Raw genomic sequence first — 14,470 nt, 5'->3', positions numbered from 1 at the left:
CAGCACCTAATTTTATGCCGCAAAATGTTCCACTGTACAAAATCACATGAGCTAAGATGATAGATAAAAGCCCTCATACACAAATTCTACCTTCTCCTTATGAATCGAAATATCCAAATTCTCAAAAAAAAAAAAAATATTAAAAACGACTTGCAGCTGAAAATTTGTGATACTTAAATGAACATTTCTCACCTGTTCTGTGTGCACACTAGGATGAAGGGCAGACACAAGGTTCAGAAGGTGACGTAATGGAACAGGATCCAAGTTTTTGATCAAAGAAGGAAACAGATCATGTATATATCTGCTGCAATGTTTAAGCTGCAAAACAATGCATAATTTACATCAGACAAAGTGTATAATGAAACAAAAATTCATAACATTAGATGACAGTAATAAGAAAAAAATCATAATCATCATATGCCACTCCTTACTTTCAACATGGCTTATCATTATTCAATAAAGGGTGCCACTGAGGCTAGACTATATTCCTGAGTACCAAATTGTAGAATCTTAAATGCCTCATGCTCCCTGCCTGCAGACTCTATAAGGAAGTTCTTTAGCCATTCTACTGCTCGTATTCCTATGATGAAGGCCACTAGAAAAGGGCTCGTCAGGACAACTTCTAGCCTCACTTGTGAAAGCTTTCTTGCTATGCAAGGACAAAATCTTCACAGGAGGACAATCTGGTGTTATTTTCCTAGACAGACAGTGTGAATGACCCAAGGATGACTGGGTTGCAACGGCCAACCAACGTGGCTGTGGTAATGCCTGAACTTGCTATGGAGGAGGCATCCAAATTGCAATGTTTTAAAATAGTGTGAAGGAATGACATGGTCTAAGAGCCGATCCCTCTTAAAAAAACAGTAGTGGGGCTAAAGTGGCTTTAGTAGAAAGTGACCACATTTGCCACTGGATTATCTTGACATGGAATAAATAGCAGAAGATGAAAAGACATACCAATTTTAAAAAGTACAGTTGCGTAAAATCTTACCATAGCTGTAGATGTCCTTCTCGTCACTGTTGCAGTATTCATAACATTAGGGATCCCCTGCCTAGGGTAGCCCAATGTCCGGCCAGTATACCAAAGCTTTAGACTGCTTTAAGCTACGCCGTACATCACACGTATGCTCCTTGTATAGCATAGAGCATAAAAGTGAAGTACCATCCTCAGAACTGAAAGCTCCAGTAGGAAAACCAAAACATAACCAGTACCATCCAGAAGTGAAATGGACCAAGGGGAGGAGGGAGAGTGTGAATATTGCAACAGTGAAGAGAAGGACATCTACCGTTATGGTAAAATTTTACACAACTGTACTACAACCTTCCATTTCACTGTTGCAGAAGTCATCACATTATGGAGAGTGTCACAGATCAGAAAGAAACTTGGGAGGAGGAAGGACCAGCAGGGCTCTCTAGGAAGCCATGAAGGATGGGCCTTGCAAAACCAGCTCTAGAAATTCCATCCAACTTGTAGTGTTTGGTAAAAGTATGCACAAAAGTCCAGGTAGCTGACTCAGTTAGTATCTAAACCCTTGAAAAAAGCACCAGGGGACGGCACAGCTCTAGCAGAATGAGCCTTTACAGAAAAAAGGAAGGCTCTTACCATGGCAGAGCAGCACAGCGGTTAACGTCACCTCATAGCAAGAGGCTCTCCTGTTCGATTCTCAGCTGGGGTGCCCTGTGTGGAGTTTATATGTTCTCCCTGCGTTCACATGGGTTTAACTCCAGGTACTCCAGTTTCCTCCCACAGTCTAAAGACATGTGTCTGGAGAATTTCTCCCTGGGCCTCCGCTGAAAATAGGCTCTGTCCTAGTCGGACTTTACCAGTCAACAAATGTTAAATAATAAATAAATGAGAATAACAAAAAGAAAAGCTTTTGAATACAAGAACACACACACTGCTTGGATACAACTAATCCCAAGGACCTGGGATGAAAGGAAACCAAGAGCTAATTAGATTTCCTAATAGTCTTAGTCTTATCCAAATAAAATCTGAGTTGTCTATGCAAATCCAACATGTGCATCACCTTCTCACTAGCAGACTGTAGAGAAGGGAAAAAGTGAGCAAATGAATAGACTGATTAAGGGACAACTCATTCACCACCTTGCACATAAAAGGATTAGTATACAAGGACACCATGTCTTTATGAAACACCAAAAAAGAAGGACAAGCCATAAGGGCTTAAACTCAGACACCCATTTGGCAGACGTAAGGGCTAACAAAAGAACAGTCTTCCAAGAGCAATGTTGCAAGGAAGCTGAAGATACAGGTTCAAAAGGAGCCACAGTGAACTTCTACAAAACAAAATTAACATCTCAGGGAGGAGGAACAGGCTTCCTGGGAGGCCGAATATGAAGGACACCTTTAAGGAATTGTTTAGCTTCAAACATAGAAGCTTAAGGAGGAGATAGAGGGAGACACGCAGAGATGTCTGATAAGTGGGTCTTAACAGAAGAATAAGCCAACCCATCACTGAACAATTCACACAAGTAAGAGAGAACCAAAGAAACATCCACAGAAATTGGATCCAGGTTACAAGGACGACACCAAACAGGAAGCCTCTTCCATTTGGATAAGTAGGATTTCCTAGTACTGGGTTTCCTGGCCTCCTGCAGGACCGTAAGCATGTATTCAAAAAAAAAGTGTCTGCACGGAATCAAAATCCTATCATCCCAGAGAGTCAGCAGAAAAGTGGACAAATGGGGACAGATGAGAGATCCCTTGTCTTGTGTCAGTAGGTCCACCATGTGAGGTAACTTGTGATGACTGTGCATGGCTAAATGCAGGAGGAGGAACCAATGCTGTCTTGGCCAAAAAGGAATCACCAACAAGATTTTGGGGGAATCCTGTTGAATTTTGAACAGAACTTTTGGAATAAGAGAAAGGGGAGGGAAAGCATAAAGAAACATACCCTTCCAAAAAAGAGAAGGCTCTCCTCCTTCCACACCAGAGGACCTGGGATTCTGGCATAAAATAGAGGAAGTTGTCTGTTCAGAGAGGAGACAAACAGATCTATTTGAGGAGTACCCCACTGCAGGACAATATCCAGAGGAGAGGCAAATAAATCTATTTGAAGAGTACCCCACTGGTGGACAATGTCAAAAAACACAACCTTGTGAAGCATGCATTCATGGAAGTTAAGTTAAGGACCTGCTCAGAGAGTCTGCTACGATGGTCTGACCTGAGGAAATGTAAACAGCCTGAAGAATCACTTGATACTGGAGAGCAAGACCCATACCAGAATTGGCAACTGGCAAAGAAGATAAGATCTTGTTCCTCCCTGTTTACATACCATATCACTGTGGTGTTGTCGGTAAACACCTTGAGAGGTCCAGGGAGAAAAGAAGATGAAAAGCCTGAAGAGCCAGAAAAAGGGCTCTCATCTCTGACAAGGATGTGCTCCTTATGTTGAAGAGGAGACCAGACCACCTGCACCTTTAGGGAGCCAAAAGCTGCTCCTCATCCCATGTCTGAAGCATCTGTGAACAGCTCCGGACAGAGAAGAGGGGGATGAAAAGGGAGCTCTGTATTTAAGGACACCTGCTGGATCCACCAGTGCAGTTCCTTCTTGAGACAAGGTAGAAGAGGAACTACAAATTCTAGAGGATGAGCATGTTGAAAGCCAAACTTGACTTCAGGAACCACTGCAGCTTCCTCATGTGAAGTTTGGCCAGATGGAACATGGGGATGGTGGATGCCATGAAACCCAGAGCTCTCAGAAACTACTTGGCTATAATGGAAGCCAGAGGAAGAACAGTCTGAATTAAGGAGATCAGGGTCAAGGCCTTGGGAGGAGGCAGAGATGCCAGTAAATGCACCGTTTGAATCCTGCAACCCAGAAAAATATGGTCCTGAGAAGCAGTCAGAGAAGACTTTTTGAAGTTTATTGCAAACCCCAGGCTCTGAAGGACAGAAATGGCAAAATGGAGATTTCGCAACAGGATCTCTGGAGAGGATTCCTGAAAAAGCAGATTGTCCAAGTAGGAAAATACTCTGATCCCCTGAAGCCTGCAAAATGCAATCAGAGGAGAAAGGCATTTGGTGAATACCCTTGGGGCAGTAGAAAGGCCAAAGGGCAAAGCAGAAAACAAAAAATGCCAGGAAGCAACAGAGAAATGCCAAAAACTTCCTGAAAAGGGGACAGATCAGAATATGGAGATAAGCATCCTTGAAGATCCAGACACACCAAATATGCCTGAAGAAGCAAAAGAGGGAACAAAGTCTGAAGGGACAACATTTGAAAAGTGGGCACCTTCATGAAAGTGTTTAGATGAGTGAGGTCTATACAAGTACCCTCTTTCTGTGTACTAGAAACATCCTGGGGTAAAACCTCCTCCCCCTTGGGACACAGCCACCTCTTGAACAGTACCCCGAGTCAAACGGTCCCAAAGCATCTTTGGGAAGAGGACAGTTGTTCCCGAGGGGGCTGCGGAATATCCATAAAAGGGGGAAAGGATTTCTAAACCATGAAATACCCCTGGTGAATAATGGAGAGAACCCCAGGAATCCTGAGTAATCTTTAGGCAAATGGTGGGGGGGGGGGGGGTATGATAGTCGGATAGCATCTGCTTTGTTTGTAAAGGAAGAATTCTGAAGTCCTGAAGTCTGAGTAGTCTGTAAGAGGAGCCCACCTGCCACCCTTTATGCCCTTAGAAGGAGGCCGAGATTGCCTGAGAACAAAGGCTGGCTTACTGGGGTAGTTTCTCTGAAATTTAGGAAGAGGAGAAACAAACCAGTTTAAGTTCCTGTAAAACCTTTCCCTTATCCTGAAGGGGCTTAAACAAATCAGCAGAAGCTTCATTAAACAAGTGTTTATTATCAAGAGGAGCATCCATCAACTTAACCTTGATGTCATCAGGCAAAGGTTAAAGCCGAAGCCAAGAATGACTCCATCACTGACCAAAAAGCAGTAGCCCTAGAAAAAGCATCTGCTGCATCATAACTACACTTCATGGAATGATGAGTCACCTGGGAAGTCCATAACAGGGGAAAAAGCAGAAGATTTACCCTCTGAGTCTGGAGGATCAGAAATAACCTGACAAGCCTGGGATAGGACAGCCAACACGTACCTCCCTGGAAATATGGGTCTGACAACAGTCCTAAAAGCCAAGGTAGCCGAGGTGTAAACCTTCTTACCTAGCCTTTCCATGGTTCTGCTGTCTTTATCAGGGAGCAGTAAATTGGGTAAAGGAAGTAATAGAGAGTGCTTGCCAAATGCTACAGACACCACTGAGGGGCCAGCAGCAGAACACTTGTACAAAAATTTGCAGTCCTTAGGCACCCTACAAAATCAGGTTTCTTTGGAGCAGAGGGCTGAGAATCTGGAGCTTTAGAGGCATTGAAAACTGCATCCAACAAAGCAGCCAAAACAGGATGAACAGCATAAGGTTTAGGAGATTCCATCTGCAACAACTCAAAGTACTTCTTGTGAATCTCAGAGAACTGAGCACAATCCCATTTAAAGAACACCATCATCCTGGAGACGGTGCCACCAAAAGAAATCTCTTCAAAGGGAGTATCAGGACTGGTAGATTCCTCTTCCTCTGACCCATTGTACAAAGAAGGAATTTGAGAGCAGTAACCAAGGGATTCCTCATCAGAATTTAACTCCTCCTCAGAGGAATCCTGTTCCCTGGATCTTTTAAGGGTAGTAGAGGACCTGCCTGCCACTCTGTGGCTCCTTAGGGGGAGGAAAAACGTGTTTAGTTTTCTGTATTTTCTTTAATGGGACATCTGCCTTATAAAACTCGTCATTCAATAGTAGTAATAGGATGACTTCTCTACTAAAATCTGAGGAAAACTCCTAGGCCCCTTGGAAAGAATCAACTGTGGTTCTCCCTGAACGTCTGAAAACAGACATCTGCAAAGCCTCCTCAGATGTGCTTAAAGTCGGATCCCCACAGGCTTCTAAACTGATCACAGTAGAGCAATCCAACAAAGTCAGGCGAACCTCCAGACATTTACCCACCTTGGGAGAAATGCCCCGCTGAAGCTGAACAGTGGAAGATTCCAGCCTTGACTTCTTGACTTTCTTCTTCCCTGACAGCTGTCCCTTGGGGCGGGAAGGTTCCTCCAATGCATGTTTTGGGAGAAGCTAAAGTCTCTGATTCTCAAGATTTAGTGCCAAAGAAGAAAATCTACTACGCAAAGTTTTATGTACAAAAGTCTGACAAATGTAAGAGGACATATGGTCATGTGACGTGCAAAGGCTAAACAGACATTGTTCATGATGGTCTTTATGGGGAACCTGTCTCCCAAACTGGCGTTTACCTTTTTGGATGACATGAAACTGCATAAGCAACAAAAAAAACAAGTAAAAAAGGGACCCCAACAGGTTACTTATCTTTAACGGCTCGGTGAAACCAGCAATGGAATGCAGGCATTCAGACCGACAATCAAGAGATGGCATTCAGACTGGTGGCAAACAAAGGTGACGTCCGGATGTACCGTCTTCAGAATTTGTGTCCTATGCTACACAAAGAGCATACGTGTGATATAAGGTGTACCTTTAAGCAACCTAAGGCTTTGGTATACTGGCCAGACGTCAGGCTGCCCAAGGCAGGGGATCACTAATGTTATGAATACTGCAACAGTGAAATGGAAGGACATCTGCTTAGACACAAGCCTGCCAGCCCTAACTTGTGCGAAGGGAACAAATAACTGTTCTGGCTTTTGTGTGATTTGCCCAAATATTTCAGTTGCCTATGCAAACCTTGGGAATGGAAGATCTTTTCCCCTTTGTTCTGGAAGATGATGAGAAAAATGGGATGTCAGCAGCCTGACTCAAGGATATCTCAGGTACTATTGCCTTTTGGGGCATGTAGCAGCAGAAAATGAATTTTTTTTTTAAAATGTATTGCTGTATAAAGAAACTGTTTTTATCTTAAAGTATAATACTATGACACCTGCTGACTAAATACAGAACGCATCTGGGAATTTCTTACTTAAGTATTTAACAGTAAATTAATCTGGAGTAGTTTTTTTTTTTTATTAAGTAATTGAGTAATTAAGTAGAGTATATAAAAATCTTGCATTTTGGGTGTGTATTACCTCCTGGAAGAAAGGCTGCTAAGCTGAAGTGCTAGAGTATGGACTACTGATTTGTTTTATATTTTGTGCTTGTGCTGAGTTTGGAGTACTGAGAGTTTTATATTTTGTGCTTGTGCTAATTGAACTATTTTACTTCACTGACCATACGTTGTGGATTATATTTGCTCTTCCTTTCATGGTATTTATTGGTTTGTGGATTTATGGCCAGTTATTCTTCATTTCTGCATTTGCCCCATGTCTTCCATGAAGAGGAAGTAGATCGGAGCCAGCGGACTATGGAACATTACATTAATTCATCTAGAGAGACTTCAATGGAAGGTAATTTCTCTTCAAAAACTCCTGAAACGCAAAAAGCATGGGAAAGAGTATTGTTGGAAGGGGTTAATAAGAGACCTGATAACCCCTTTCTTGTTGTGGGACATAAAGATGAGACTCACATTCCTTCTGAAATTTGGGGTTCTGTGGATGATATGGAAAAAATATCTATTTAAAAAGAATGCCCTTTAATATAATATTTTAAGCTTACGTTACTTGGACCTTGATATAACACCATAGGGTCTTAGATTTATAAAGAATCCAGCAACTCCTTTTGATACAAATGACCCCGTAGATAAGTCTGAGATTAAATAGATTCAAGCTGCTCACAAATGCGTCTCCAAGTGGATAAGTATTTTAATTGATAGAGACATGGTCAAACAACGTAAAGTGAAAGAAGATATTTCAGTTGCTTGTACCAGTCTCTCACATAAGTTGGGGAATCAATCTTTTAACCAGGTGTTATGTAACTTTCATATCAAGCTAGAAAAGTCTTCGGAGGAAATTATTAAAAGGGAAATTCATAAATTGGAGCAGGACATCCGTGATTATGGTACTGGCTTTCCCTTTCAAAAGCCAGCCAATCAGACACATTCTTATCGTAAGAGGCATTCCTCTAGTAAAGGAAGTTCTAAACATAGTATTTCCTTTGCTTAGTTGGAAGTGATAAATAACATGGGGGAATCTGAACAAGAAGACAATGCATATCCACCATTACCAACTCCACAAGAACCAGGTTACTTTAGGAATAATTTTCGTTACCAATGCAATGCGACCAATGGAAGGATAAAAGGACGGACAGAGAAATATAATGAGGGACAATATACTAGGTACGACAATTATTCAAAACGGACTAAATATTGACAACAGCTTGCTAATACTACGGTTTTACATGATAATAATGATGGTATTTGTCAGGCCATGTTTTGCAAGAGACTGAAATGGCCGTTCTTCATTGTGGCCTGAAGTTTGTACATACAGTATTACCTAGAAAATATAAAATTCAAATTGAAATGTTTCAGTTAGTCAGGAAACTACATTTGTTGAATTTTTTTGAAACAAATAAAAGTAAAACAGCTGGGGAAGAAATTGAAGGGGTTAGTGATGAAGAAGAAAGTTTTTTCACATGTGAATCTTTTTTGTCATGTAATTCTTTGGATAATGATGATGTTAACGCTTACTGGCTAATTGACACTTCTAAAGTTCCTGCAGAAAGTAAATTTATTCTGCCTTATACACATACAGGGATATCACAGTTTTCTTCTATGGTGAATTTTGCAATAAATGATGAGATTCAACAATTTTTTAAAAGAAAATAGAAATGAAATATAATTTAACTAAACAAGAATGGCAAGTAAAATTGAACGCTTGCCATCTACCTGGTTTGAATGACAGAAAAAGTTCATTGCGTTCCTTAAAAGGAAAAAATTATGTCATGTGACATCATAGATCATGTGTACTTAATGACTGTATTTTTGTAACACATCATACAGTCTGAAGAAGTCCTTAGTGGATGAAAGCGCTTACTGTGGATGTGTTGAATTAAAAGTTTTGTCATCATTTTGTGGCTCTGGTTTGGTTTAATTTATTTTATATATGCAAATGATCCTGATGAACATCAGGTGTTTCAGCTAATTGGCGATTCTGAATGCCCATGACTTGTTTTGTCATTTTAATGGACAATTTCAGGCCAATAAAGCCAAACTCCATTAGCTTATGAACATCAGGTGTCAAACACTGTGCTTGTGCTGTGCTAATGAGGTCATAAGGCCGAAATATGCATATCCACACTAGTGGGGTTTGACTTTATTGCTCTGAAATTGTCCATTAAAACGACAAAACAAGTTATGGGCATTCAGAATTGCCAATTAGCTGAAACACCTGGTGTTCATAAGGATCATTTGCATATATCCCATAGGCCTCTGATACAGGAGGTTTGGGAGGTCACTCAGTGGAAGTTCTAGCTTTGCTGGAGTTTTCATTTTGTTTTTACAGATTTTTTCAGTGACCTTCTCACTCATTGTTTTAGTTTGTTGTTTGGGATACTTTTGCAGTGACCCTAATGATAATGGACATCAGCTGGGTATAACAGCCCTGTGTTTCTAATGCTTAGTCAAACACTCTGCTTGTGCTGATGACGTCATAAAGAGGATGAAATATGCATATCCACAGCTAGTGGGGTTTGGCTTTATTCGTCTGAAATTGTCCATTAAAAAGACGAAAAGTCACGAGCATTCAGAATCGCCAATTAGCTGAAACACATGATGTTCATAAGGATCATTTGCATATATCCCATGTTCACAGGTAGGTACTAGGCTATTGGCCCTACGGCTTATATACGCCTAGCCAAAAATGTACCCTGGCTTTGGCCACCCAAGAAAATTATTTTCCTGTGCCCCTGTCAAGCAGAGCCACAGAAGTGATCCCTGGAGTGAATTTCCTATTTCCTATCCAATCATCAAGATTTTTCTTGAAGAGTGCTAATGAGGAGCTCTGTTTCACATAGATAGGTAGTCTGTTCCAGAGTATGGGAAGTCTCTGGGACAGGAATCTATCCCTCCAGCATGTTCTGTTTATTGTGGTGACAAGGTTTAGGTCCCTAGAGTGTAGCTCAGAGGGACTGGGATTTCATTAAGTGGAGCATGTCCAACAGCTCTGGGTTTGAAATAGCTTTGTATGTTAGGCAGAGATCGTCTCTGCGTAGGCGATATGCGATGGAGTAAAGCTGGATTTTTTGAGACCGTCTGCGTAGGGCATCTGTTTGAGGCCGGTAATCCTCTTTGTGAGTTATTTCTGTAGCCTTTCCAATTGTTGTAGATGTCTTGTGAGGAACATACCAAAAGGGGCGTTGTACTCTATAATGGGTCTAATGAGTGATGAGTAGAGGGGAACAATGACCTCTCTTTTTCTGGATGAGAAGTCTTTTGTGATGAGGTGAGCCACGTAGAAGGATTTCCTGACCATTGTGGTGATGTGATTACCAAAGGAGAGACTACTGTCCACCTGTGTCCCAATGTCCCATCACATTTTCGGTGTTAAGTAGACTACCAGCTATGTGGTAGTTAATGGGTACAGAGTTTTTACCAAAGGGGATGACAATACACTTTTTGGCATTGAGCTTCAGGCCATGGCTTTGACACCTGGAATCTGTCTCAGTGAGGCCCTTTTGTAGTATGTCGACATCGTTAGGAGTTTTGATTATGGCTCCTAGTTTGCAGTCATCTGCAAATTTTGTTAGCCAAAGACATTCTGTGTTAGCCTGTACTTCAGAGAAGCAGATACCAAACAGGAGAGGACCCAGGACTGAACCCTGTGGTATTCCACTTGTCACTGGTCTGAAGTCGGATTTGGAGTATGCTACTTTCACAGTGTGGGTTCTGTCCGTGAGCCAGTTGGCAACCCATTTTGTGACATATGGATATATACCTAGTTTAGTGAGCTTATCTATAATTCCAGAGTGGGGGATGGTGTCGAAAGCCTTGGCGAGATCTAGATAAGCTGTGTGAACCACCTTACCCTCATCTATAGCTTTGCTGACTGCTTCAAAGAAGTCAATCAGGTTTATGAGACATGATCTGCCTTTTACAAATCCGAACTGGGTAGGGTCCAGAGTTTGGAGATTACCAATGTCTTTGTTTATGTGTTCAATGATGATACGTTCCATGGCCTTGCAGACCAGGCTTGTCAGGCTAATGGGGCGGTAGTTCCCAGGGTCTGTGGTGGCTCCCCCTTTGTGGAGTGGGATAACCGTCGCGGTGCGCCATTCAGTGGGCACAAAGTCTGAGGTGAGGCTATGATTGAACATGGTACTTGGGTAGGGTGCCAGTTCATTCTGTAGTTCGTGTACAAGGCAGCCTGGGATATTGTCAGGTCCATTGGATGCTGTGTTCTTGGCTTTGGAGAGTGTGTTTTTTTACCTGTGCAGCCGTAATTACAGGAACTTTGCATTCTTCCGGTATAGCGATGGGCCCTCTAGGGGGTGAGGGGGGGGGGGGGTAAAGTTAGCACTGAACCTATCTGCCAGGATGTTAGCAATATCAGTTGGTTCTGTATATTTACTGCCATTGTGCTGTAACTCAGAGCAGATCTGAGTGTTGCCATTGAGATTCTTGACAGCTATAGAATGCTTTGTGGTTGTCTTTAGAGTCAGTGACAATTTTGTTTTCGTAACTAGCTTTGGAGGATTTTATGAGGGATCTCAGCTTCTTACTGAGGTTGACCAGGGAGTTCCTCCAGTCATGGGATTTTACTCTTTTTTGCAATTTCTTTCTTTTGTTGTAGAGTTTGTTTATGGCAGAGGAACACCAGACTGGCTTCCTTTTTTTGGAGGATAGCATCTTGGTTCTATTAGGGATAGCATGATCCATGCACTCGTGTAAGTGCTTATAAAGTGCATTTGTGTAGGATTCCGCAGTTGTACCTCTATTGTCCATCTGTGTGTGTGTCATGAAGTTTGCCACTTCTGTCTTAAGAAGTGTGAAGTTGGCTTTGGAGAATTTTTTTACGGTGGTTTTCCTAATTGAAGGTGGGGGCGGGATATGGATGTCTAGGCTGATTAGCTTGTGGTCGGATCTGACCAACGAGGAACTGACCTCTGGTGTGGAACACCGGTTGCCCATGTTGGTAATGACCAGGTCTAGGATACTGCTGCCCCTGGTGGGGGTGTGAATAAGTTGATCCAAGACATTGGAATTTATGAATTCCAAAAAACGTTGAGCAAAAGAGTTGGTACACAAGTAGTTTTCCCAGTTAATGGCGAGTAAGTTGAAATCACCCATTATTAGGGTGTTGGGTTGTACCCTAATACTTTCCAGTGTATCAAGAAATGAGGAGTGGGAATCCTGGGGCATGGTGGGGGGTCTGTAGCAAGCTACAATTTGGATTGCGGTCTTGCCCAGAGTTAGTTGCATTTGGATAATCTCAGATGCATTATGCTATGCAACTAGCCTGGAGGCGTGGATATCCTTAATGAATATCGACACGCCTCCACCTTTAGTGCTTCGTTCCGGTTAGGTTGCCAAAAAGTGTGGTATGAATTATAGCCTGGTAATGCAGGGATGCTCTCTGGAACTTTAAACCAGGTCTCTGTCACTGCACAGATGTTGATGTTCTCCATTTTAAGGAGTGCCTCGCGTGACTGCATTTTGAGGTTTAGACTTCTAGCACTGAGTAGCATTACAGTACAGTTTTGTACCTACCATAAATGTAGATGTTCGAGTGTACACCCTGCTGCAGTCATCACACTTGGGTTATCTTGTCGTCAGGCGGTCCCGCAGTCGGCCTGAATTCCAAAGTCTTGGTCCGGCGTCGGTTGCTGTCGCTTCTTCCCTAACGTCAGTGCGCCAGGGGTATACAATAGGCATCCGACGTCATTTTCTTCAGTTTTTCGTGCCCCCAAAAAGGTGGTCAGTAATTAGTACCAATCTAAGAAATTTAGCACAAACACAACATCCCCCCAGCTATTAGCAAATACATCAGAAAGGTACTGTAAAGATTTAGTTAGTCAGAGGGGATGGAGGGAGGGTAACCTGGACTGCAGCAGGGTGTACACTAGAACATCTACATTTATGGTAGGTACAAAACTGTACTATGTTCATCGTGTTAACCTGCTGCAGTCATCACACTTGGGTAGAATCCCAAAGCTAAGGATGGGAGGAGGAGTCAAAAAGGGTTAGAGGCCCTGCAGAACTGCAGTGGCGAAGCCAGCTCTAGTCTTAGAGTAAAGTGGTAAGTGGTAGTGTTTGGTGAAGGTGTGTACTGAACTAAGTTGCAGCTTCCAAAATATCCTTGGTTGGCACTCCCCTGAGGAAGGCTGTAGATGTAGCTGCTGCCCTGGTACAGTGGGGCCTTATGGTAGCAGGAACTGGTTTTCCATGATGGGTATAGCAAAAACGAATGCAATGTCCTATCCATTTGGAAATGGTCTGTTTTGATATAGCCCTCCCTTGAGAAGCTGCAGCATAGGATACAAAGAGCTGGTCAGATTTTCTGAAAACCTTAGTTTTATCCAAGTAGTAACGAAGTTGCCTGTGAATGTCCAAGGAATGCAGGAGTCTTTCTCCTTTGTTCTGTGGATTTGGAAAGAAGGTGGGTAAGTGGATGGTTTGATTTAAAGCCACACTGGATACCACCTTAGGCATGAAGGAAAGATTGGTTCGTAGAGAAACTCTGTCTTGATGGAAAATGAGGAAAGGTTCCACTGCCATTAGTGCCTGAAGCTCTGAGACTCTTCTGGCTGAAGTTATTGCTAGCAGCAGGGCAGTCTTCCATGATATAAACTTTAGCTCAGCAGAAAAAGCTGGTTCAAAGGGAGGTAGCGTAAGTTTTTCCAGAACAAAGTTGAGGTCCCAGGTTGGTGTAGGTGCTTTCCTGGGGGGGGGGGGCCCTAATGTTTTTTGCCCCTCTGAGGAACTGCCTTAGAAGTGGATGTGAAAATAAGGGTGTGTCCGTGCTGTAGTGGGCTGAAATAGCTGAGGCGTGGATTTTAATAGATGAAAAAGAAAGTCCTTTGTGCAACATCTCAGTTAAATACTGTAGAATCTGAGGCATGTGAGGCTGAAGGGTATTTTGGCCTTTAGTTTGGTTCCAGGCGCAAAACCTTTTCCATTTGTCCGAGTAGGCCTTCCTGGTGCTGGGCCTCCTAGCTTCCAGAATAACATCCATAACCGCTTGAGGAAGAGGAGCTGGCTGGATGCTTAGGTGATTTGCCATGCAGCCAAATTTAAGGTTTTGAGCTGGCTGTGTAGAATCCGATTGCCTTGCTGTGTGAGCAAATGAGCAATTTGTGGTAAAATCCAAGGTGGGCCCTGGGCCATATTCCTTAATAGTGGGTACCAGTGCTGGCATGGCCAGTCTGGGGCTATGAGTATCATTCGTGGTCTCTCCTTTCTGACTTTTAGAAGCACCTTTAAGAGAAGGGGCAATGGAGGGAAGGCATATACTGTCAGGTTTTTCCAACTGAATGAGAGTGCGTCCACTTTCCAAGCTTGATGGTAAAGTGTCCTTGTACAAAATGTTGTTAGCTGATAGTTTTGGGGGTTGGCAAACAGGTCTATGCCTGGGTGGCCCCATTTTTGAGTTATCATTGCAAATACTTGTGGATCC

At 42.6% G+C, this 14,470-nt stretch overlaps 1 protein-coding gene across 1 annotated transcript in view; it reads right to left on the bottom strand.

The window, feature by feature from the left end:
* Positions 1–14,470, bottom strand: part of USP34 (ubiquitin specific peptidase 34) — a gene marked incomplete in the record, with an annotated part of 5,849,982 nt that overhangs the window by 4,312,446 nt on the left and 1,523,066 nt on the right. The window contains 1 exon segment of the mRNA XM_044061224.1: positions 193–318. Within this exon segment, the coding sequence (XP_043917159.1) occupies positions 193–318 (126 nt within the window).

Source organism: Protopterus annectens, chromosome 1.part0, assembly GCF_019279795.1.
Source record: "Protopterus annectens isolate FY-2018-M chromosome 1.part0, PAN1.0, whole genome shotgun sequence".
NCBI lineage: Eukaryota > Metazoa > Chordata > Ceratodontiformes > Protopteridae > Protopterus > Protopterus annectens.
Note: the sequence above shows the minus strand (reverse complement) of the source record. Positions and strands in the feature narration are given on the sequence as shown.